Here is a 21,262-nt window from a genome sequence, read left to right as displayed (position 1 = left end):
TGGAAAATGAAAATCTTGATGCAAAATTGACCATTCCCACTAATCATGAATCATTTTGCAATCTTAACAGCTGTCAGAATAATCTCAGTATGATTTTATAACCATATTGTGCAGCCATAGATGGAGACAATATACTATAGCAGCCATGCAAATTGATATAATCCAGTACAGAAGCCCTGTAAATAATGTAAATCTTACTGCATTCAGAATGAAACGACTCAGTTCAAGATTCAGTTGATGTTTTTTATTCAAGAAAGAATAAATTGGCCTCATAATTGAGACACTAGTGGTGATGATCCATCACAGTCAATGCTTGTAGTCCAAGACAATGTACTCAAGTAGAGTAAAGTGAACAACTTCAGTGTCTTTACAAAAGACAGGGAATCGTTTAGCACAACCTAAACAAGGTGAATCAACTCTCTTACATAGAGAAAATAATGTTCAAATATTAATTTGTACTGTTGACACAACAAAACATGTTGATGATCGAACAGAAGACTTCAAGACCCAACATGGATCAATAATCTTTTACAGAGTAAAAAGTTAATCAAGTCCACCAAAAAGGAAATGATGCTACCAGAAAGTAGCTAAGATTTGCAAATCCCTGTTACTGAATCAATCTTGATACAGAAAACGAACAGGACTTAAAGCTGGTCAGTATTGACCAATTTCTAATTCTATTGATAAATCAATAAATCGTGACATTAAGTAAAACTTTTAGAAAAAGTATAAACATTTGGATCTCACAACAGATCAGTTTTGATTAATCAGAGAGATTAAAGTTCATTATGACAATATGTCCATAAAAAGGACAGTTAAGGGTTATGATCAATATGATCAATAACAATCAAAAGATAACAAATGTTATCACAGCATAAACTACCAACACATGAAGTACAGTGAGGTATGATAATAATTGCAGATGCAATCAGATGTTGTTCATGCAACATGCATGACAAGATGTTCTCTTTCTCAACTTGAAAGATATTGTTGCTGTCATTTCCTCAGGAAATATCATCTTGAACAAACTCAATACACAATATACAGCCTTCTGTACATACAGAAGAACAAGTCCATCAAATTTCAAAGGATTCAGTCCAGTAATCTTTGACCAATGTGGTCATGTGAGTTTGTGTGGTAGTAACTCCAGTGAGTTGGTGTCTACCACGGCCTCCAGAGGGCGCTGTTGTCTGGACTCTTGTCTTTGGTGATGCTGGTCTGGACTGTGGAGCTCAGAGGAGAGAAGTCAGCCTCTGTCAGGTTGTTGTCAGAGGAGGACTGCAGCTTGTTGACGTGGTTCAGCAGTCTTCTCTGCTGGTGATGCTGCTGCTGCAGTCGTCTCAGGACACAAACTGTCATCTCCAGGATGTCTGCTTTCTCCAGCTTGGAGTCTGGCTGCTGTTTGAGGAAGTCTGGACCCAGGAGAGACTTGAGATGCTCAATGCTGCTGTTGATTCGCTCTCTGCGTAACTTCTCCACCAGAGGCTTTCTGAGCTGCAGAAAGAAAGAACAAAGTCATTAGACAACTTATTCTGGAGTCAAGTGTGATCATGAACAAAGACAACTTCTCATTAATGATATTTGAAATGTTGTTGGATCTTGAATTTACCTTGTGGGTCAGAGTGAGATGCTCCTGAGAATTGGTCATTGCTGCAGTGATTGTAGGTGCCATGGCTGGATCTCTGTGCTGTAGAGGTCTCTGTAGAGAGAATCTGATCTCTGCTGGCTTCATCCCTCCTATTTATAGTCCCACATCTCCATATGAATGTGTGGGTCTTGGTCTGAGTGGAGTTTCTCACAGTCTAAGCCAATCAGAGAGCTCGGTGACACAAAAAGGCATGTGGAGCAGCAGCACGCTGAATTGCTTCAGGGACAATGGTTAGGTCTCAGGGGAACAGGTGGAGGACTCTGTGTGAATCTGGGAAAGTGGTGACCCTGTAGAGAGAGCAGATCTGCTGCTTGATGCTGGGATCAATGACTTTGACTGAGCACACGCTCATCATCAGATCGCACACGTGGGAGAACGACTGGGCGATTGTCCTCAACATCAAAACACCCTCATTCCTCAGAGGTGCTGATGCATACATTTAAAAGTATCAGTCTGTGAGAAGTTGACCGTGTCTAAAAATGTAGTCATAGTTCAAATTTGCTCAACCTCAAACATGTAATATAACATGTATTTAATACTTGTACACTTTTCTGATAATACTTAAATATTTTAAGGTTTTCAGTGCAGTACTTTTATTTGTAGTTATGTGAGTATTTTCATAGTTTGGTGCTTTTGCTTAAGTAAAGAGTCTGAATAGTTCTTCCACCACGTCACCCGTAGAAACAGTGAAGTCAAACTCATTCAGCTGAAAGTCCTCCAGATGAGACAGATGTGCCTTCTGTCTTTTGACAAGTTGTTCCAGTGAGTAAAGCGTCAGTCAGAGTTTCCCACACTGAATCGTGGGAGCTGTGATCTGTGGACCACAAAAGGGGTTTGAATGCTTTATTGGCGAGTGCACGGAGCAAAGGGGCAGAAGCTGAAGGCGCGAACCATCTGGAGGGAAAAGGAGGGAAAGTTTGGCACGGGTTACTTATCAATTGTTCAAGGAAGACCAAATGACCTTTTCCTGAAAAAGTCCGCCAAAAATGTCTGCGCTCTCTTTTGTCTTTTAGCAGCAGTGAAAGAAGTATTCAGATCCTCTCCTTAAGTAAAAGTACCAATACCACACTGTGAAAATACTTCACTACAAGTAAAAGTCCTGCATTCAGAACTTTAATTAAGTATGTAAAGCAGCAAAATGTCTCTAAAGTACTTTAGTATTATATCCAATGTATTTAGGTTGATATACTACTACATTGATGTTCATGTCATATTTTGCTGCTGTAGATGTTTAACATGTTTATTTTTGCTTTATATGCTGTTGGGTATATTGATATACAGCTATGCTAACACGTGTTTATAGAGTTGTTCTCTAAAATTCTGCTTTTCATGACGTCAGAAAAAAACAGCCTGTTTCCAGCTTTGTGTCAGTGTTATTTCCAGGTATTCCAGGAGCCTTTTTAAAAAGTTTATTTCACCCTAAAATTCAGTGATGGAATGTCACTAAGTACATTTACTGATTGAAAGCGGTCATAATTTAAGATCGGACAAATGGCTTCAGTTCCAAGTGCTGATTGTCGGATCAGAGACTTAAACTTGAGATCCCTTTTTTAAATTCATTTAATGCAGAATAATGGAAAGTGACGCTGTCAGCTGCAGTTACTTCCCAATTGCCTTAAAACTGTTGCCTTGTCTATGCACTTTATTATTTAATGCATTTCTATACTAACTAACTACTAACTTGTTTTGATGTTTTTGTTGTTATTGTGGTTGTTGTCTCGACATGTCCTTCAGCACAGTTTTGATGGACTTCATTACTTTTTTTCCTGCTCTTTACTTTATACATTTTTTCAGCAACTGGATTTAAAAATAAACATGTCTCAGATAAGCTGGTTTATAACCGGTGTATCCATAGTGTACAATTAATAAATTAATATAGATATATATATATAATGTGCTCTAATAGAACTTTGTGCTCTAGTAGTACTTTGAGTAAATTTGATATCAGACACTTTACAAGACTTTCACTCAAGTATAGGTGACTTGAAGTATGTTTTAACACAATATCTTTACTTTTACTCAAGTTTGACTTTTAGGAACTTTTAACAACACTGTAGAAGTGGGAGCATTTACCCATTATCAAACACTTCATCCTGTTTTTTACTGGACAGGAAGGGAAGCTTTCAGACAAATCTAGTGGGGTAAAAAGTACATTATGACCTCTGAGATGTTTAGGAGTAGAAGTATATAGTTGTATTGAGGTAAACTACAAGTTCCTTAAATGTGTGCTTAACTACTGTACTTGAGTAAATGTGTTTAGTTACATTTCCCCCACTGTCTGTTCGCAAACATCAGTCAGCTGATTTAGATGTTTCTCAAACAGAAACAAGATGTAAAACAAAAGTCTTTGCAGCTCTCGTTGTAAGGTCGACATTTCAGTGACAATTTGGCACCCTCCAAAGAAAAAAAATATAAAGGCTCAGATCGAAATGATGACCAGAAAAACGAGAGGGGGAAATGAAGTTGGCAAAAAGTTAGAGAGTCTGGATCAGACGCCAGACAGACAGTGAAAGAAGACGAGAAGAAAGAGAGACAGAAATCTTCCTGTGAAGTGTGCCAACTCCCCTCGGAGAGCAGTCAGGTGCTGGTGGGGCTGAGGATGCTAATCACACTGAACTGTGACTCTGCCTCTCACGGCTTTCCCACACTCAGCGCTCCCACTCAACAATAGACTTGTGCCTTGTTAAATGCTAATTCCTCCCCACACAAGCAGCTCCCGGCGTTCCCCCGAGGGTACGTTTGTTGTTTAGACACTCTCCTCAATTAAGAGACAAGAGCCGGAGAAATAACCACAAATATTTTGACTGGGGATGAGAAACTAACAACTGCATAATTGTAATTATATGTTTTGAACTATTTACTTCTGGTACCACTTTACTTTTAGTCTTTATAAGCGGTATATAAACTACTTTAAAGTAGTTGTGAGCAGATTTATATGATTTTCTTTACCTGTTTGTTAATGTACGGTATTTGCAACAATACTGATTATCCTATGCAGACGAATTCTATGTTATTATAACTATGTTTTTACGTATGAAGGCCCACGGGAAGAGTTATAGTTCTGGTACAAGTACATTAATAAACATTTATATCTGCTATATTCGCCATTTATCAAATGTTTATTTACTTCGCTAAATAGGGCGATTCACGGAAAGTCTTACCATATTTTGTGTATTAAAAGGATCGAGGCCGATGCTTGATTTGTTTGACATCTTTCATCTTTCAAGAAATGTAAATTAAAGGGCTTCACAACACAGATGTTACATGCAGAAATTAAATTAATGAACAGGGACAGAAAATGAACTGGAGATTATATTGAATATAAAAACCCAATAAATACAATAAATGCATAAAAATAAGGTTTAAACTATCAGACAAAAACAAAATAAGAGACAAAATAGTAAAGATAAGATTAAGTAAGGGTGAAAATAGAATAAATCAAAACTTAACATGAAAAATAAAACACTTGAAACCATTAAATCAAAAGGAAATGTAAAAAACGATACTATAGACTACAACTTTAAAATAAAAAAATAGACACTGTAGTACTTTAAGTTAAATAACACACTCAGATTTGATAACTCAGCACAATTGTTTTTTGATGATGTTTAATGATTTTAATTTTCTTTAAACAGACTGCTCTTAATTTACATTTTCATTGAGCGCAAATCTCCAACTTTAAACGTTTAGGCAATAAAATAAAAAACATATCAGCTCTAAATATACAAACTGTCATGTTTAGGGAGTAAAAAATGCACTTTAAAATTCAGGAGTAAAGAATTCCTCCCCCCCTCCTCAGACGTCTTTGTCTCGTCCGCCTCTTTTGTCCCTCTGGGGCTCTGTGAGTGAGTTTTCCCTGCTTTCCCACACTCGGCCCATTCACCGCCTTTCAAGAACAAAAGAAGTGTGTCTGGTTGCACATCACATTAATTATGGAGTCAGTTTACGAGTTTTGTCTCACCGCCCCTGAATGGAAATTCCTGTCATCAAGGCTCGTCATTACCAGGCTTTTGTAAACTGTCTATGAGGAATGCAGACATGCTAAAGGATTAATGAACATTCAAAAGAACTTTTTTTTTTTTTTTTTTTATCTCCCTCCTTTACATTTAGACAGTTCCTCTGCATTCCACGCTGGTTATTTTGACGGGGACGGGGAGGCTATACTTGAATCGATTGGGTGTTGGTTATATGTGGTGCAGTGAGATGATGAATTTGAGGTTAAAGGGGCATTGCGTGGTTTTGGAGAAGAAATTTAAACTCAAGATTTTGATATTCGCAATATCAATGAGGTAATTATAATACAAATTCAGAAATATTAATGTTTTCCGTAAATGAATGAACAAACTGTGCTCAGAGGAAAATAAGGTGGCAGGGTCCGCCACAAATAACAGTACGGAATTGTGTTGTCCTTTAATGTCAATAAAGATCTTTCTCTTCTGTTTAAAATGTCTTCCCCCAAACTACACATTGCACCTTTAAAGCTTCAATGTCATTGCTGCATGAAACTTTATTTAAAGGTGCAGTATGTGACTTTTTAAGAAGCAGTTTTGTTTATATAGTCCTACATTCATGAATGGTGGGACCTCGGTGATGTTTTTGTGATATGTATTGTAACATTTAACTTTAAACTGCAATTTCTTGTATCAAGAGCTTTGATCCAGCTGTGGTAATGAGATTTGTACTAAAAAAAAAACCAATTAGACTGCACCCAGGATGGTGTTACTTTCTACTACAACTGCAGATTCAGCAAAATTACAACACCGCCTAGTTCAAAAATTAACCAGGCAAGCAAAAAGAAATACTTCTAATGTATGTGATAAGATTATACACACAGTAAGATTGATTAATATACACACATATATGCATGTTCAGTTTGAGAGAAATTCAAACGTAAGATGCGCTCATTATCAATTTCCCACGTGTGTGATGTGATAATCAGCGTGTGCTCAGTCAAAGTCATTGATCCCAGCATCAGGCAGCAGATCTGCTCTCTCTACAGGGTCACCACTTTCCCAGATTCACACAGAGCTCTGTGAGTCTCTCTCCATCACCCCCCCAGTCCTCCACCTGTTCCCCTGAGATTTAACCATTGTCCCCCCGGGCAATAACAGCATTCACGGTGCTGTATCTCCTTTTGTCTCGCCGAGCTCTCTGATTGGCTGAGACTGTGAGAAACTAGAGCCAGACCAAGACCCACACATTCATATGGAGATGTGGGACTATAAATAGGAGGGATGAAGCCAGCAGAGATCAGATTCTCTCTACAGAGACCTCTACAGCACAGAGATCCAGCCATGGCACCTACAATCACTGCAGCAACGACCAATTCTCAGGAGCATCTCACTCTGACCCACAAGGTAAATTCAAGATCCAACAACATTTCAAATATTGTTAATAAGAGGTTGTCTTTGTTTATGATCACACTTGACTCCAGAATAAGTTGTCTAATGACTTTGTTCTTTCTTTCTGCAGCTCAGAAAGCCTCTGGTGGAGAAGTTACGCAGAGAGCGAATCAACAGCAGCATTGAGCAGCTCAAGTCTCTCCTGGGTCCAGACTTCCTCAAACAGCAGCCAGACTCCAAGCTGGAGAAAGCAGACATCCTGGAGATGACAGTCTGTGTCCTGAGACGACTGCAGCAGCAGCACCGGGCTGTGGACTCAGCAGCTGTCAATCAGGGCTACTCCAGATGTGTCCAAGAGGTGACACACTTTTTGTCCAGAGAGCCGGTGAAGACACAGTCCCAGAGAAGTCTTCTGCAACACTTCTACAAGCTGCAGCCTTCGTCTCAAAACAACCTGAGAGAGGCTGACTTCTCTCCTCTGAGCTCCACAGTCCAGACCAGCAAAGACAAGAGTCCAGTCAGCAGCGCCGTCTGGAGGCCGTGGTAGACACCTGAGGACTCAGAAAGAGAAGCTCAGGAGTGAAATGAGCAGTTGTACTTTTATTCTCGGATTCCAGCTTCATCCTCTTGTTTGAGGTCTTGTTTGAAGAGTTGCATATGTTACTGCAGCCTTTCACCTGTGTTACCTTTTGTAGAGGTTCTGTGTTTCTGTGATATTTACAGACAACAGTTTGGCATTATTTCGTATTCTAAAGGTTCTCATCTCTGATTCAGATTTTACTCAGTGAAGTAAACATTACAATTCCCAGTGGAAATACCTATATATTGTCAGTGACACTGACAGTGATGTGTGTACCTTAGGAGACGGAGTTAATCATGTTGAACATGTTTCAGATTTCTATGTGATATTCACATATTCATTCTTTCTGATCTATCTTTAGATTTCTTATTTGTCTGCATTTTCAGCAGACTCGTTTTGTGTATGACAAAGTTGATCGAGACAAATGTGCTGCGTTGTAACTCTGTGAGTGACAGCACTCGTTCCTTCAGTGAAGGGGAAATGTGTCACAGTGAATGTATCTCTTCAAGCCAAGTGATGCGCATTAAAACAATCACTAAAACAAGAAAACAGTGTGTTTGTGTCATTCTTGTAAATCACTGAACGTTAAGTACAAATTCTAACTGGCATGTTTCGAAATGTGTTTTTTTAAACAGGTGATATCATGATGAATAGGTATCAACACAGATGCAGAATAAGGAGTATTTATTTATCAGTTCATTTGGCAGGATCAGCACACGTAGGCAACGTTGCATCTAAGTAAATTGCAACCAATGCAGTGCGTATACAGGACTTTTGAGCAATAAAGCACATGATACGACACATAAAAACTAACAATACAGTAGACATAGACAAGCAGCTACTACAGACAGTGACTGTATCAACGGTGACTAAGAACAATTAGGAACAGTGACAGAAAATAACGACTAAAAACAGACAGAAAAGTAAGAAAAAGATGATGAACACGTGATGGATGAGAAACCAGATGAGGTCGACAGTGAGACAGCTGCCTTTTAAACCCTCCGGCTGTGAGCCCAGTGTTTACATTACATCTCCAATCTGTGTGTCTCAGTAAAGCGCTGCCCCCGTCATGAACTAATAGAGCAGCCTAATTAGCTCCGTGTTACTATAATGGTGTAATGGACACCACTCTTCTGAGGGACGCTGCCCCGTCTTGTGTTTTGTTTTCTGACACTTCAGTCTCTCATGTTAAACTGGACTGAGATCATAGTCACCACTTAGTGAAGTGTCATACAAACATCTGGGTTCATTATGTTTCCTTCAGACTGGATCAGATTCAACTTCATTGTTTTTAATTACATGGAAATCTTAAAACAAATTTTATTACATAAGTTCACTGTGTAGTTTTTCTATCATGTTGAGTCAATGTACATACATTTAATAATTTATTTTGATTTGATTAAATTAATGCAGATGTCAAAATGAACTTTTTTTAGTCAGTGGTTAAATATAACATACATTATATACGTTATATATTATATATCAAGTATATCAATTAATATATTAGATATTTAAACTTATAGTAAGTGTTATGCCCAAAACGCTTTTCAAATTGGTTATTCTGTCTCCTGTTATAAATCACACATCATGTTATCTAATTTATAAGTGTTGACTCAACATGATGAAAAATGTAGCATTCAATTTGACACTTTTAATTCAACTTAATTAATAGAATAAGACTGTTAGAAAACACTTAACAGATTTAGTGGGTCAATGTTTTAGGTCAATTATTTCCCTAAGGGTCAAATAATCAGTTTTTATGATGTAATTATGATGAAAAATGATGAAAATCCCAAATCTTAATGATCTGTACTGAATGTTTCACCTTTCTTTACTCCCAACACACCCTCATACCCAAACGACTGAAGAGGTCAAGTTGCCGCTGAACTCCCAACTTGACATCTACGAGCGTTCCCATGAAAGCTGGAACATCTGACCTCTCGGAGAGAACTAAGCTGCTTTCACGTACGACCTTTGCAGCTGGCGACGCCGAATGGAGACGGAGGCTTCACTTTACTTTCAGTGAAACGTGAAGAGCTGTTTGTGATGTAATTCTCCCACGGTTGATTTGAAGAAGAGGACACGGAAAACACTCTTACTGTTAATCTCTTTCGCATTTATTTTTTCTCGAAAACTCCAAAAAAAACATGAAAACAAATCTCAATCCACTTTGGATGAATAAAAAGTAAAAGAGGGCGAAGGAAACAAAATAAGCATACATGGCATACACAATCAGTCGATCGATAACAAATCCCTTTTCAGAAGAAAGGCGTGGTGTTTAAGAATATTACACCTTGAAACAAGGCAGTCAGACACTGTATGCAAACTTAAATCACATAATATTATCATCCTATACAGAATTTAACAGGGACAATAGGTGCTCTGTTGGGCTTTAAACTTCAAGCAGGTTTTACTGCAGTTAATTAAAAACAATGTTGACACATTTCCTAAATAAGTTAAAGTCAGCAACTATTCCCTGCATAGTTAGCAGACCAGCTTCATCTTCTGTGGTCTACAACCCTGACAAATATACATCCCAAAAGTAGCAGCATCACATTTTTTAAAAACTTAGCCGCTGACTCTTCCTCTCTGTCAGCGACCTCTTCAAGAACTGAAAATGTTCTTCCTCTGTTGAAGCCAACGTAAATCACAGAGACAAAGCAGCTGGTTTCACTTAAATCTGTAAGTTCTCAAATCAACAAACTGCTATATCTGGTTTCAAGGCACTTTCATTGATTCCTTAAAGTCAATTTCTCCCTCCTCGTCCTGTCTTTAACAGCACAGTGGAGCCAGGTCTTCCTCTGCGTCAGGAAACAGGCGCAAGATGTCCCGTGAATATTTGGAGTAGCCGTTGTGTGACAGCAGGGCTTTTCTCAGCGTGAGGAAGGCCTTTGTTTTCTCCAGGAGGTCTGAGACGGGGATCCCGTTCTGCAGGTGCTCTCCAATCAGAGCCTTCAGCTTCTCCACCCCGGTGCAGCATTTCCTCTCCAACATGTGGAGTTTACACCTGAGAGAAGGAGAAAAGAAATCATGGCTGTTATTAAGATGTTCCTCAGGGATTGAGTGAGATTAAAAAGAAAACTCCTACAGGAATCAAACAATAAGGCACAAGAAATGTGGCTTCGTCTTACCTGAAGAGCTGTTCCTTCACGGTGTCCTGAAGAGCGAGGTCTGCGTAGAGAGACATTTTGAGGTTTTTCCGTCTTGCGCTGGAAGGTTCTGGTGGTGCCGGTGGAGGTTCAGAGGGCTTCTGTGTTGACATCTGCATCGCTGCCCTGCTTTTATGCTCCTCATCCGGCGCTCTCTTTTGCCTTTCAGCCAATCAGGAGGCTCAGACCTCGGGACAATGGACTTAATTTAATGCCTGTCACAGAGAACAGGTGGGATGCTTTATCTGTATGTCATAGATCAGCGGGGTCAGTGGGAAAATGTTTTTCCTGAGGTGGACACGGGAAGGTTTTTTGACGACTGTGACACGCAGCAAAGACACAGAGACTAGAAACTAGAGATGTGAAATTAAAGAAAAACACCAAATATTACACTTTTCCTGTTAAGTTAAACAATATTGTTTCAATGGCATCAGCAAAACTCTCGTGTGATGAAAATCAGAGGTTCAAAGTGGACAAATAGCCTTTTTTTTGCACTGAAAAGTCTGTGTTATTGTCTTTCCATTAAATGAATGAATGCACTCTCTTCTTTGTTTTTTCTAATTGCCTCTGCAAATAAAACATCCCTTTAACCCTGATAAAACTAAATATATTCTTCTACAAAAAGATCCCAGAAGCCGCTAATAAAGCTTTAAAGTTTTATTTTCTGAGTTGCAGCCCAGCCAGATGGCTCGTCTGTGAAGTGGCTCTCTGCCTGAGAACCGTCCTGAGGCTTTGTGAGAGCAGACACACTTCTATTGTGTGCGCAGCTGAGCAGGCTGCATACAGAAGTGTGGGAAGCCGTGTGTCGCCGCGGCTCCAAGCTCCGGAGAGAGAGGAGGGCGTGTGACCGGGGCACGTTCAGCCCTGTGCAGGGAGCTGTGGGAGCCCAGAGGAGGGACGCTGGGAAACCTGAGACCGCCACTCAGACAGACTGCAGATAGACACACAGACAGATGGAGGGGAGATAAGAAGGAAGGTGAACACACCTGGAGAGTGACGGACAGAAACGACAAGATGTTTACCACGAGTGATGGAAGAAGCATTTAGATACTTTTCTTGAGAAAGAGTACTGCTACTTTTAATTATCAAAACAATACAGATAATGGTAAATTGCATTAAAAACCTTACCTAGGTAAAAGTGTGTTAGTATCATCAGCTTAATTTACCTACAGTATGACAGATAAATGTACTGACGTGGCAAAATCGTCTCTGTAAGTGTTTTATTTCATATCAGATGTTTTTGGATTAATATCACTGCTGCATTAATGTGTGTAGCAGTTTTACAGCTGTTTCAAGTTCGAGCTCATTTAACTACAACTACAACCGCTTCATGTTGTTATGTGTTCGTAGTGTGGCTCTCATGTGAGAATCACATATCTCTAAAAAGGCACATTTTATTTCTTTGGCCGTTTTATGGCTTTATTGATTGTCCTATCAATCAGAGATGACAGGAAACAGGGTGAGAGGGGGTGGGGGGGGGGTGACATGCAGCAAGGTGCTGGCTGTCGAACTCCAACCCTGGGCCGCTGCAGGCCGCTGCACTTCAGCTTTTCATGGTGTCAGAAAAACAGCCAGTTCTAAGCTTTGTGACGATGTGTTTTCGAGATAATCCAAGAGGTTTTTTTTCTATTTAGTCTAGTTTTCTCAACCCATTGTTGAAGGGACACTTCATCCTTCATTGTACCAGAAACAAATCACAAACACCAAATTTGGAGATACATGGTTTCCACTTGTAGGAAAGGAAATGGGAAAACAGCAATCTGTGAAGTAACTAAAGTATCTTAAGATGTCAGATCTCAAATGCAGCAGGGTAAAAAGTGCAATATTTGCCTCTGAGATATGGATTAGAAGTATAAAGTTGCATGAATGGAAACACTAAAGTAAAGCAAGTTCCTCACATTCATAAAGTAGTAAAGTAAACATACATAATAACATAACAAAGAGGAATAAACTAAACTCCATAGGTGTCAAAGACATCATCGTCTTTGGCAAAAATTGATCACAATTCATCAGTCACAGACTTCATTTGTGTGTGTGTGTGTGTGTGTGTGTGCTAATTCTCTCAGACTCTCTTAATCCTGTCTCAGTGATCTCTCTCTCTCTCTCTCTCTCTCTCTCCCTCTCTCCCTCTCTCTGTCTGTCTCTCTCTCTGTCTGTCTCTCTTTCTCTCTCCCACTCTGGTAGTCGGTTAACACACTAATTAACTGGTTAATGGGGTTAGGGTTCGGGCTACTTCTCACTGAAGAGATGACCGAGATGATTGACTGGTATTAAAAGTATTAATCAGGTCAATTGTATCTTATTCAATAAATAACTACAATTTGAAATGCTTTTGCAATGTTTTCTACTATGTTTATGTTCCTATCTTTATGTAAATTAGACAGGGATGCTGAAAAAGATGTTAAAATCATCCTTCCTGTCTGTTTCATTGTATCGTTTTATCCTGAACAAGGTGTTGTGGAAAGAGGAGGCAGCTGATCTTATATGATAAGGGCTTTATTGTAATGGGGTCAGTGCAGCCATAGTAAGGTTCAGAGAGAAAATACTAATGTAATACTGATTACTGATTTGAAATATATCAAATGGGAGCTGAGATAAGGAAATCAAGCACTAAAAGTCTATGAGAAAAAGTGACATGAGATGACATATTTGCAAATTTCATTGTTTGTTTATTCAATAAGGCACAATGAGCCACATCCAGTTTGAAAAGCTCCGATTGGGGATGAACACACATCCCAACAGCTTTCAGATGTTCTCTGTACACAGAGTACTCAGTGAAGAAACAGCTGTCTTTATAAAAGACAAAAAACTTTCTTCATGAACAAAAGGACAGAGTAAAAACTGACCTTCAAACAGATCAGAGGGTTATTATCACAGAGTGATGACAGCAGGTTAACAACTGCTAATTACATGAATTTCATTAAGAGAACACGCAACAGTCACTGGAAAATTGTGACAGAGCGGTATTAACATACCTTTTAGAAAAAAAAAAGTATACACATTTGGATCTTACAACAGATCACTTTGAGTTTTGATCAAACAAACCTTTTACAGTAAAAAGATAAACATACTGATCTTAAAACAGATCATTTTTCAATAATCACATGAAGTGAGGTCAAGTCTAATATGACACAATGTCCATAAATAGGACAAATTAAGAACTTTGATCAATATGATCATAACTAATCAAGAGGTCAAAGATATCACCATTGTATTATATTTTAATAATACTTCTAGCTAATAGCGTCACAGGAAAATTGTGACAGCAAAATAACCTTTTTTAAAAAAGTATAAACATTTGGATCTGACAACAGATCAGTTTTGAGTAATCAAAGAGATTAAAGTTCATTATGACAATATGTCCATAAAAATGACAGTTAAAGTTTTCTGATCAATATGATCAATAACAAAAGATAAGAAATGTTATCACAGCATAAACTACCAACACATGAAGTACAGTGAGGTATGATAATAATTGCAGATGCAATCAGATGTTGTTCATGCAACATGCATGACAAGATGTTCTCTTTCTCAACTTGAAAGATATTGTTGCTGTCATTTCCTCAGGAAATGTCATCTTGAACAAACTCAATACACAAAATACAGCCTTCTGTACATACAGAAGAACAAGTCCATCAAATTTCAAAGGATTCAGTCAAGTAATCATTGACCAATGTGGTCATGTGAGTTTGTGTAGTAGTAACTCCAGTGAGTTGGTGTCTACCACGGCCTCCAGAGGGCGCTGTTGTCTGGACTCTTGTCTTTGGTGATGCTGGTCTGGACTGTGGAGCTCAGAGGAGAGAAGTCAGCCTCTGTCAGGTTGTTGTCAGAGGAAGACTGCGGCTTGTTGACATGGTTCAGCAGTCTTCTCTGCTGGTGATGCTGCTGCTGCAGTCGTCTCAGGACACAGACTGTCATCTCCAGGATGTCTGCTTTCTCCAGCTTGGAGTCTGGCTGCTGTTTGAGGAAGTCTGGACCCAGGAGAGACTTGAGCTGCTCAATGCTGCTGTTGATTCGCTCTCTGCGTAACTTCTCCACCAGAGGCTTTCTGAGCTGCAGAAAGAAAAACAAAGTCATTAGACAACTTATTCTGGAGTCAAGTGTGATCATAAACAAATACAACCTCTCATTAACAATATTTAAATGTTGTTGGATCTTGAATTTACCTTGTGGGTCAGAGTGAGATGCTCCTGAGAATTGGTCATTGCTGCAGTGATTGTAGGTGCCATGGCTGGATCTCTGTGCTGTAGAGGCCTCTGTAGAGAGAATCTGATCTCTTCTGGCTTCATCCCTCCTATTTATAGTCCCACATCTCCATATGAATGTGTGGGTCTTGGTCTGAGTAGAGGTTCTCACAGTCACAGCCAATCAGAGAGCTTGGTGAGACAATTAGGCATGTGGGGCGGCAGCATGTTAAATGCTGTTATAGCCCGGGGGACAATGGTTAACTCTCAGGGGAACAGGTGGAGGACTGGGGGGGGTGATGGAGAGATACTCACAGAGCTCTGTGTGAATCTGGGAAAGTGGTGACCCTGTAGAGAGAGCAGATCTGCTGCTTGATGCTGGGATCAATGACTTTGAGCACACGCTGATGATCACATCAGAGACATGGGAGTATAACATTAATGAGTTTACCAATGAAAATACACACATGATATTAAATAAATCCAACAACTTTATATAACTTTATTTACTTTTGAGCCAAAACCTAAAATAGCAGGTGAAGTCATTCTGCCTCGATTTGACAATTATGTTAGAAATCTAATTTTATTTTACAACTTATAACAAAAAGTGTTCTGTTCTGTTTGATCGGATATACAAGATTTTAGGGAACATTACTATAAGATACTAGAGGACAGTTTGTTGCCTCAAACTCAGCACAATAATCATGCAGCTGTCCAGATGCAGAGTCTTTTGACACGTGCCTTGTCGTCGGTGTGAGTAACAAGTAGACCTCAGTTTCCCACACTGACTCCCTGTATGGTCAATGAACCACAAAGGGACTTAAGTGACAGATGCTGGCTGTGTGTTGTTATAGAAACAGAGGCTGACATCACCAGCCATCTGGAGGGAAAGCACACCATTGGCTGACTATCACAGTTTGTAAAATTTGAAATTTCAGAGAAAAACACGTCATAAAGATTTTACAAAATCATCTCATGTTTTCGGTTTCCAATCATACTGATATATTTTGAAGCTCAAATAATAACCTCCCTCATTACTGACCATTAATTAGATGAAATTTCAGCCTTACACTTGAAGATGGGAGGTTTCCTGAGGGGCAGCTGTTTCCTGAAGTGTGCCAAATCCCTTTGGAGAATTAACTGACTGCTGGTGGGATGGATGCAACCCTGTCCTCCAGAGCTTTCCCACACTCCGTCCATTAGCAGTAAATAAGCATGTTGGCACATGTCTTCTAATGGACTTTTTGAGGATCCTGTGTACATGCAGCGTGCAGCACCGCCAAGGGGAAGAGGGTGGAGCCCCCCCTAAAAATAATCAGATCTCATAAGAGTGAACAATAGATACTGAAGTGATATGTGGAAATTAAAATAAATCACTTCACATTTTAGAAATACAAATAATTTGTGAATACTGTAAAATGCTAAAATCTCATGTTTGTTTACTAGGTCTGAATATGAAAGCGGAGTTTTGCCTCACAAATATACAAAATAAAGGATGTGTCATGTAAGCTTCTACATAAATACTATCTCGTAAAACATGTCCTTGGAAGGTTTAAGAATAAAAAAAATAATGTTACTTGTTGAATTTGTTCTGTTCTTGTCATCCTGAAACTGTTCCTCATTTATTTTCATTCATCAAGAATGTGAACTGTACTTACAATCTAAATACTGTACTTTTTATAAGCGCATTATATGTAATCTCTTTGTTTAACTTCTCTGATTTATTTATGTATAATGTCTTTATTATTTTATATTTCCTGTGTTTTAAATAAAAAAAATAAAGGCGGAACTTTCATTTGACCATTTTTTCCACTCAGGTCATAATTAATGTGACAGGAAGTACAACACTGCACGAGGGAAAATTAAAATAGCTAAGCTAACGAAAATCTGAAATTAGAATTTGAAGATGATATTTGAAAGTTTTTGTGACTCGAAGTTTACACTAGCAGTTCTGTCGGCCGTGCAACACCGTAGGAAATGTTGTGTGACAAGATAAATGTAATAATTTAAGATTTTTGGCGACGGTGGCAGTTGATCCAACATATCATAAGCTAACGTTGAATAGCTAACGGTTGATGTTGAGTAGCTAACGGTTAACGTTGATTAGCTAACGGTTAACGTTGATTAGCTGGCGGTTAACGTCTGTCCTGTAAAGACTGGACCTGTGGCTCTCTGTTGGGACTCCAAAGCTATTACCATGCAGTTAATTTTTGGGCCAACAAACACAAGTAAGTTTACCTCAAACTTCACCCTGTCTTTTTCTTATACAAATGGCTATATGTCCGCAATTAACGTTAATTGATTTAACAAAGATTTTTTCGTAACTAAACAGGCCTGGCAAGTACACATTGACCTCGCTTGCTTCTGCTAGAAACCAAACCAAGTGGACTGAATAGGAGATTACCCTGAGAAGATTCACTGACTTCTACTTTATCAAGTGGTGAGTAACTTTGATAAAGCTATTTATTTATTTTTTTTATTTACCACTATTTGTGACATGACTTATGTCAAAATGTCACTGTCCATGGTGATGAATAATGGACGCAGCTTAACTAATGTGTATTGTAATTTAAAGTACCCAAAATAAATGTAAACGTTAGCATAAAGTAAAAACTGATCAGATTTAAATATTACCGACACACCTACATCATCATTTTACCTACATATACATAAAAAGTACATGTGAGTATCAGAAATACAAGTAGTAGTAAATTACACATATATTTACATGCACTGTATGTATACTCTGTGTAAAGAGTAGTTATTTAGCAGTTTTGTATTTCATCTTAAAGCAGTGAATTATGAGTTTGTAACATTAGCATGAAGTAAAAATGTCACCAGATTTTTAAGTTTGAAGATGTAAAGCAGTGTAATTACTTAACAACTACTTAGAATAAAGTTAACTGACAAAACTTAGGGGAAATTACTTTGATAAAAGTGTCGCTGCTGATTGATGATTTATGTCATCAAGGAGCAGTTACAATCAAAAGCATGATTTACAACAAGTTCCAGTTTCGGGGGGCCCAAGCTCCTTTTTAAGCTGTCCCTTCAGGGCAAAGGTCTGGATCTATTGTCCCACAGGGCTCTGTGAGTGAGTTTCGTCTGGTTTCCCACAGTCCTTTCAAAGAGGGAACAATAGAAGTGTGTCGTATTATGCATCTCATTAGATGTCTGACCTCTTTAAGAGGAAAATGGTTAACTTAAAATGTTAAACATTAAAACACCTCAACTTGACTAACATCAAAATAATGATGCAGCAAAAATCTTTTTGAAATGTACCTTTTCTTCAGTTGGTTTGTTGACTCAACTTTCTGCATATATACAGAATGAATTGATATTAATAATCCCTCCCTGAATATATTGATTGAAATAGGTTACTATGCTTAGTTTTTTGCATGTTATGAATAACAACATATCAATCAAATCACGATTTTTTTCTACTTAGATTTACAGTAGACTGCTATCTGATGGATTGTCCTTTTTATCTTGATAGTAGTAATTCAGATGACTCTACCAAGAAAATCTACTTTTCATTATCATAATGAGGGCAGAAAAGAATTACTCAAATTCACATAACATTTTCAGCTTGCAGTGTTTGTTTATTCAACAAGGCACAATGAGCCACATGAAGTAAGAAAGCCCCATCTAGAGGTGATGATACATCACAGCAACAACTTGTAGATTTCTACAAGACACACTGTACTCAGAGAGAGTAAAGGAACAGTTGTCTTTATAAAAGACAATTTATAATATTTGGGGACACAGTCCTCACTGTCCTTTGAGAGTTTTTCTCAAATGGATCAAAACATTTGTAGTTTATAAACAAAAAATAAAACAGTAAAAACTGACCTCAAAAGAGATCACATCGTTGTTAATAAGCATTGAATTCAGTTCATTATCAAAATGTAACGATTATATTGTCACTGAAAACTGTGACAGTGTTACATTAAAAAAACTTTTACTGTAAAAGGATAAACATACCGATCTTAAAACAGATCATCTTTTCAATAGTTGCGTAGTTTGAGATTGATCAAAAATGGCCATCACCATTGCTTTATATTTTACCAATACAAGTGTCAAAGGAAAATTGTGACATTAAGCAAAACTTTTTTCAAAAAAGTATAAACATTTGGATCTAACAACAGATCAGTTTCAATTAATCAGAGAGATTAAAGTTCATTACGACAATATGTCCATAAAAGGGACAGTTAAGTTAAGTTTTCTGATCAAAATGATCAATAACAAAAGATAACAAATGTTATCATAGCATATACTACCAACATATGAAGTACAGTGAGGTATGATAATAATTGCTGATGCAGTCAGATGTTGTTCATGCAACATGCATGACAAGATCTTCTCTTTCTCAACTTGAAAGATATTGTTGCTGTCATTTCCTCAGGAAATGTCATCTTGAACAAACTCAACACAGTAAATACAGCCTTCTGTACATACAGAAGAACAAGTCCATCAAATTTCAAAGGATTCAGTCAAGTAATCTTTGACCAATGTGGTCATGTGAGTTTGTGTAGTAGTAACTCCAGCGAGTTGGTGTCTACCACGGCCTCCAGAGGGCGCTGTTGTCTGGACTCTTGTCTTTGGTGATGCTGGTCTGGACTGTGGAACTCAGAGGAGAGAAGTCAGCCTCTGTCAGGTTGTTGTCAGAGGAAGACTGCAGCTTGTTGACGTGATTCAGCAGTCTTCTCTGCTGTTGATGCTGCTGCTGCAGTCGTGTCAGGACACAGACTGTCATCTCCAGGATGTCTGCTTTCTCCAGCTTGGAGTCTGGCTGCTGTTTGAGGAAGTCTGGACCCAGGAGAGACTTGAGCTGCTCAATGCTGCTGTTGATTCGCTCTCTGCGTAACTTCTCCACCAGAGGCTTTCTGAGCTGCAGAAAAAAAAAACAAAGTCATTAGACAACTTATTCTGGAGTTAAATGTGAGCATAAACAAAGACAACCTCTTATTAACAATATTTGAAATGTTGTTGGATCTTGAATTTACCTTGTGGGTCAAAGTGAGATGCTCCTGAGTATTGGTCATTGCTGCAGTGATTGTAGGTGCCATGGCTGGATCTCTGTGCTGTAGAGGTCTCTGTAGAGAGAATCTGATCTCTTCTGGCTTCATCCCTCCTATTTATAGTCCCACATCTCCATATGAATGTGTGGGTCTTGGTCTGAGTGGACTTTCTCACAGTCTCAGCCAATCAGAGAGCTCGGTGAGACAATCAGGCATGTGGGGCGGCAGCATGTTAAATGCTGTTATAGCCCCGGGGGACAATGGTTAACTCTCAGGGGAACAGGTGGAGGACTGGGGGGGGGGTGATGGAGAGAGACTCACAGAGCTCTGTGTGGATCTGGGAAAGTGGTGACCCTGTAGAGAGAGCAGATCTGCTGCCTGATTCTGGGATCAATGACTTTGACTGAGCACACGCTCATCATCACATCACACACGTGGGTGTGAGATCGATATTTTACCGCATTGATGGACAAAACTCAATATCACTGAACCGTAACCAAATAAAGGAATCAGTGGAAATAGATTTTAGATGATTTTGTATAAATTGTACAACTGTATCGTAACATAAATCTAGCCATTGTATTTAATGCTATTTATCCTCAATTTTATCTTGAGAAGTTTGTTAGATCTTTCATTCATGCATTTTGTCCTTTTCCCTAAGTTTATTTTTTTAAAGAATTTTTTTAATGTTATTTCAGTTTAAACATTTATATGAGTGTGATGCTCAAGATGTAATTAAGTTATTTTAAAAACCCTGAGAACAAGAATCATCGTTCTGTCCAGATGTTTTACTGTCTTGTCTTCTGACTTATACCTTGTAGTCAGTGTGGGTAGAAAGTTGGTCTCAGTTTCCCACACTGACTCCCTGAATGCTGCGGTCAATGAACAACAAAAGGACTTTGAATGAAGCTTCTGTGACTGACACTAGACGTGTGTTGTAGTAGCAACCATCTGGAGGGAAAGAACACCATTGGCTAGTTCTGAAAGTTTATAAAGTTTCAAATTTTGAATATATTTTTCACATTAGAACCAGCTATATTGATTTTGAAAATGTACTTGTCAGTTTCCAATGCTTGCCATACAGTTTGATGATCCAATCATAGTTGTTCCTTTGTATCAGTAACCAGATAATATTTCAGCTCTGTAGATGAGGGTGGGAGGTTGGAGCAGCTGTTTCCTGAAGTGTGCCAAATCCCTTTAGAGAAAAGTCTGCTGCTGCTGGTGTGGTTTAGGATGCTAATCATGCTAAAGTCTGTTGTCCAGAGGGTTCCCACACTCCGTCCTGTGATAGATTTCAAGGAATGTACCTCAATCCAAATATACCCTTTGAGAACAGTCATT

The 21,262-nt window shown here is 38.6% G+C and overlaps 4 protein-coding genes and 1 long non-coding RNA gene across 8 annotated transcripts in view; 2 read left to right on the top strand and 3 right to left on the bottom strand.

The window, feature by feature from the left end:
• Positions 1-229: 229 nt before the first annotated feature.
• Positions 230-1,760, bottom strand: LOC115583801 (protein hairy-like). The gene is made up of 2 exons (XM_030420993.1): positions 1,610-1,760; positions 230-1,494 (listed from the first exon to the last, which is right to left on the bottom strand). The coding sequence occupies exons 1-2, from the start codon at positions 1,730-1,732 to the stop codon at positions 1,162-1,164; spliced, it is 456 nt and encodes a 151-aa protein (XP_030276853.1). The 5' UTR covers positions 1,733-1,760; the 3' UTR covers positions 230-1,161.
• Positions 1,761-6,867: 5,107 nt separating this feature from the next.
• LOC115583797 (transcription factor HES-5-like) lies at positions 6,868-8,119 on the top strand. The gene is made up of 2 exons (XM_030420988.1): positions 6,868-7,005; positions 7,121-8,119. The coding sequence occupies exons 1-2, from the start codon at positions 6,883-6,885 to the stop codon at positions 7,535-7,537; spliced, it is 540 nt and encodes a 179-aa protein (XP_030276848.1). The 5' UTR covers positions 6,868-6,882; the 3' UTR covers positions 7,538-8,119.
• Positions 8,120-13,365: 5,246 nt separating this feature from the next.
• Positions 13,366-15,023, bottom strand: LOC115583800 (transcription factor HES-5-like). The gene is made up of 2 exons (XM_030420992.1): positions 14,886-15,023; positions 13,366-14,772 (listed from the first exon to the last, which is right to left on the bottom strand). The coding sequence occupies exons 1-2, from the start codon at positions 15,006-15,008 to the stop codon at positions 14,440-14,442; spliced, it is 456 nt and encodes a 151-aa protein (XP_030276852.1). The 5' UTR covers positions 15,009-15,023; the 3' UTR covers positions 13,366-14,439.
• Positions 15,024-16,744: 1,721 nt separating this feature from the next.
• LOC115583812 (uncharacterized) overlaps positions 16,745-21,262 on the top strand; it is a 74,593-nt gene continuing 70,075 nt past the window's right edge. For all 4 annotated transcript variants that reach the window (XR_003984429.1, XR_003984428.1, XR_003984426.1 and 1 more), the window contains exons 1-2: positions 16,745-17,131; positions 17,236-17,343. This is a non-coding gene — a long non-coding RNA (uncharacterized LOC115583812). The remainder of the gene's footprint in view (positions 17,132-17,235; positions 17,344-21,262) is intronic.
• On the bottom strand, positions 18,482-20,034 carry LOC115583803 (transcription factor HES-2-like). The gene is made up of 2 exons (XM_030420995.1): positions 19,907-20,034; positions 18,482-19,791 (listed from the first exon to the last, which is right to left on the bottom strand). Exons 1-2 carry the CDS (start codon positions 20,027-20,029, stop codon positions 19,459-19,461), a joined length of 456 nt encoding a protein of 151 aa, XP_030276855.1. The 5' UTR covers positions 20,030-20,034; the 3' UTR covers positions 18,482-19,458.

The sequence above is a fragment of the Sparus aurata genome, chromosome 6 (assembly GCF_900880675.1).
Source record: "Sparus aurata chromosome 6, fSpaAur1.1, whole genome shotgun sequence".
NCBI lineage: Eukaryota > Metazoa > Chordata > Actinopteri > Spariformes > Sparidae > Sparus > Sparus aurata.
Note: the sequence above shows the minus strand (reverse complement) of the source record. Positions and strands in the feature narration are given on the sequence as shown.

Coding starts and splice junctions, on each gene's coding strand:
- LOC115583801 (XM_030420993.1), bottom strand. CDS start 1,732: ATGAAGCCAGCAGAGATCAGATTCTCTCTACAGAGACCTCTACAGCAC. Junction 1,495..1,609: donor ATCTCACTCTGACCCACAAG/GTAAATTCAAGA, acceptor TTCTTTCTGCAG/CTCAGAAAGCCTCTGGTGGA.
- LOC115583797 (XM_030420988.1), top strand. CDS start 6,883: ATGAAGCCAGCAGAGATCAGATTCTCTCTACAGAGACCTCTACAGCAC. Junction 7,006..7,120: donor ATCTCACTCTGACCCACAAG/GTAAATTCAAGA, acceptor TTCTTTCTGCAG/CTCAGAAAGCCTCTGGTGGA.
- LOC115583800 (XM_030420992.1), bottom strand. CDS start 15,008: ATGAAGCCAGAAGAGATCAGATTCTCTCTACAGAGGCCTCTACAGCAC. Junction 14,773..14,885: donor ATCTCACTCTGACCCACAAG/GTAAATTCAAGA, acceptor TTCTTTCTGCAG/CTCAGAAAGCCTCTGGTGGA.
- LOC115583803 (XM_030420995.1), bottom strand. CDS start 20,029: ATGAAGCCAGAAGAGATCAGATTCTCTCTACAGAGACCTCTACAGCAC. Junction 19,792..19,906: donor ATCTCACTTTGACCCACAAG/GTAAATTCAAGA, acceptor TTTTTTCTGCAG/CTCAGAAAGCCTCTGGTGGA.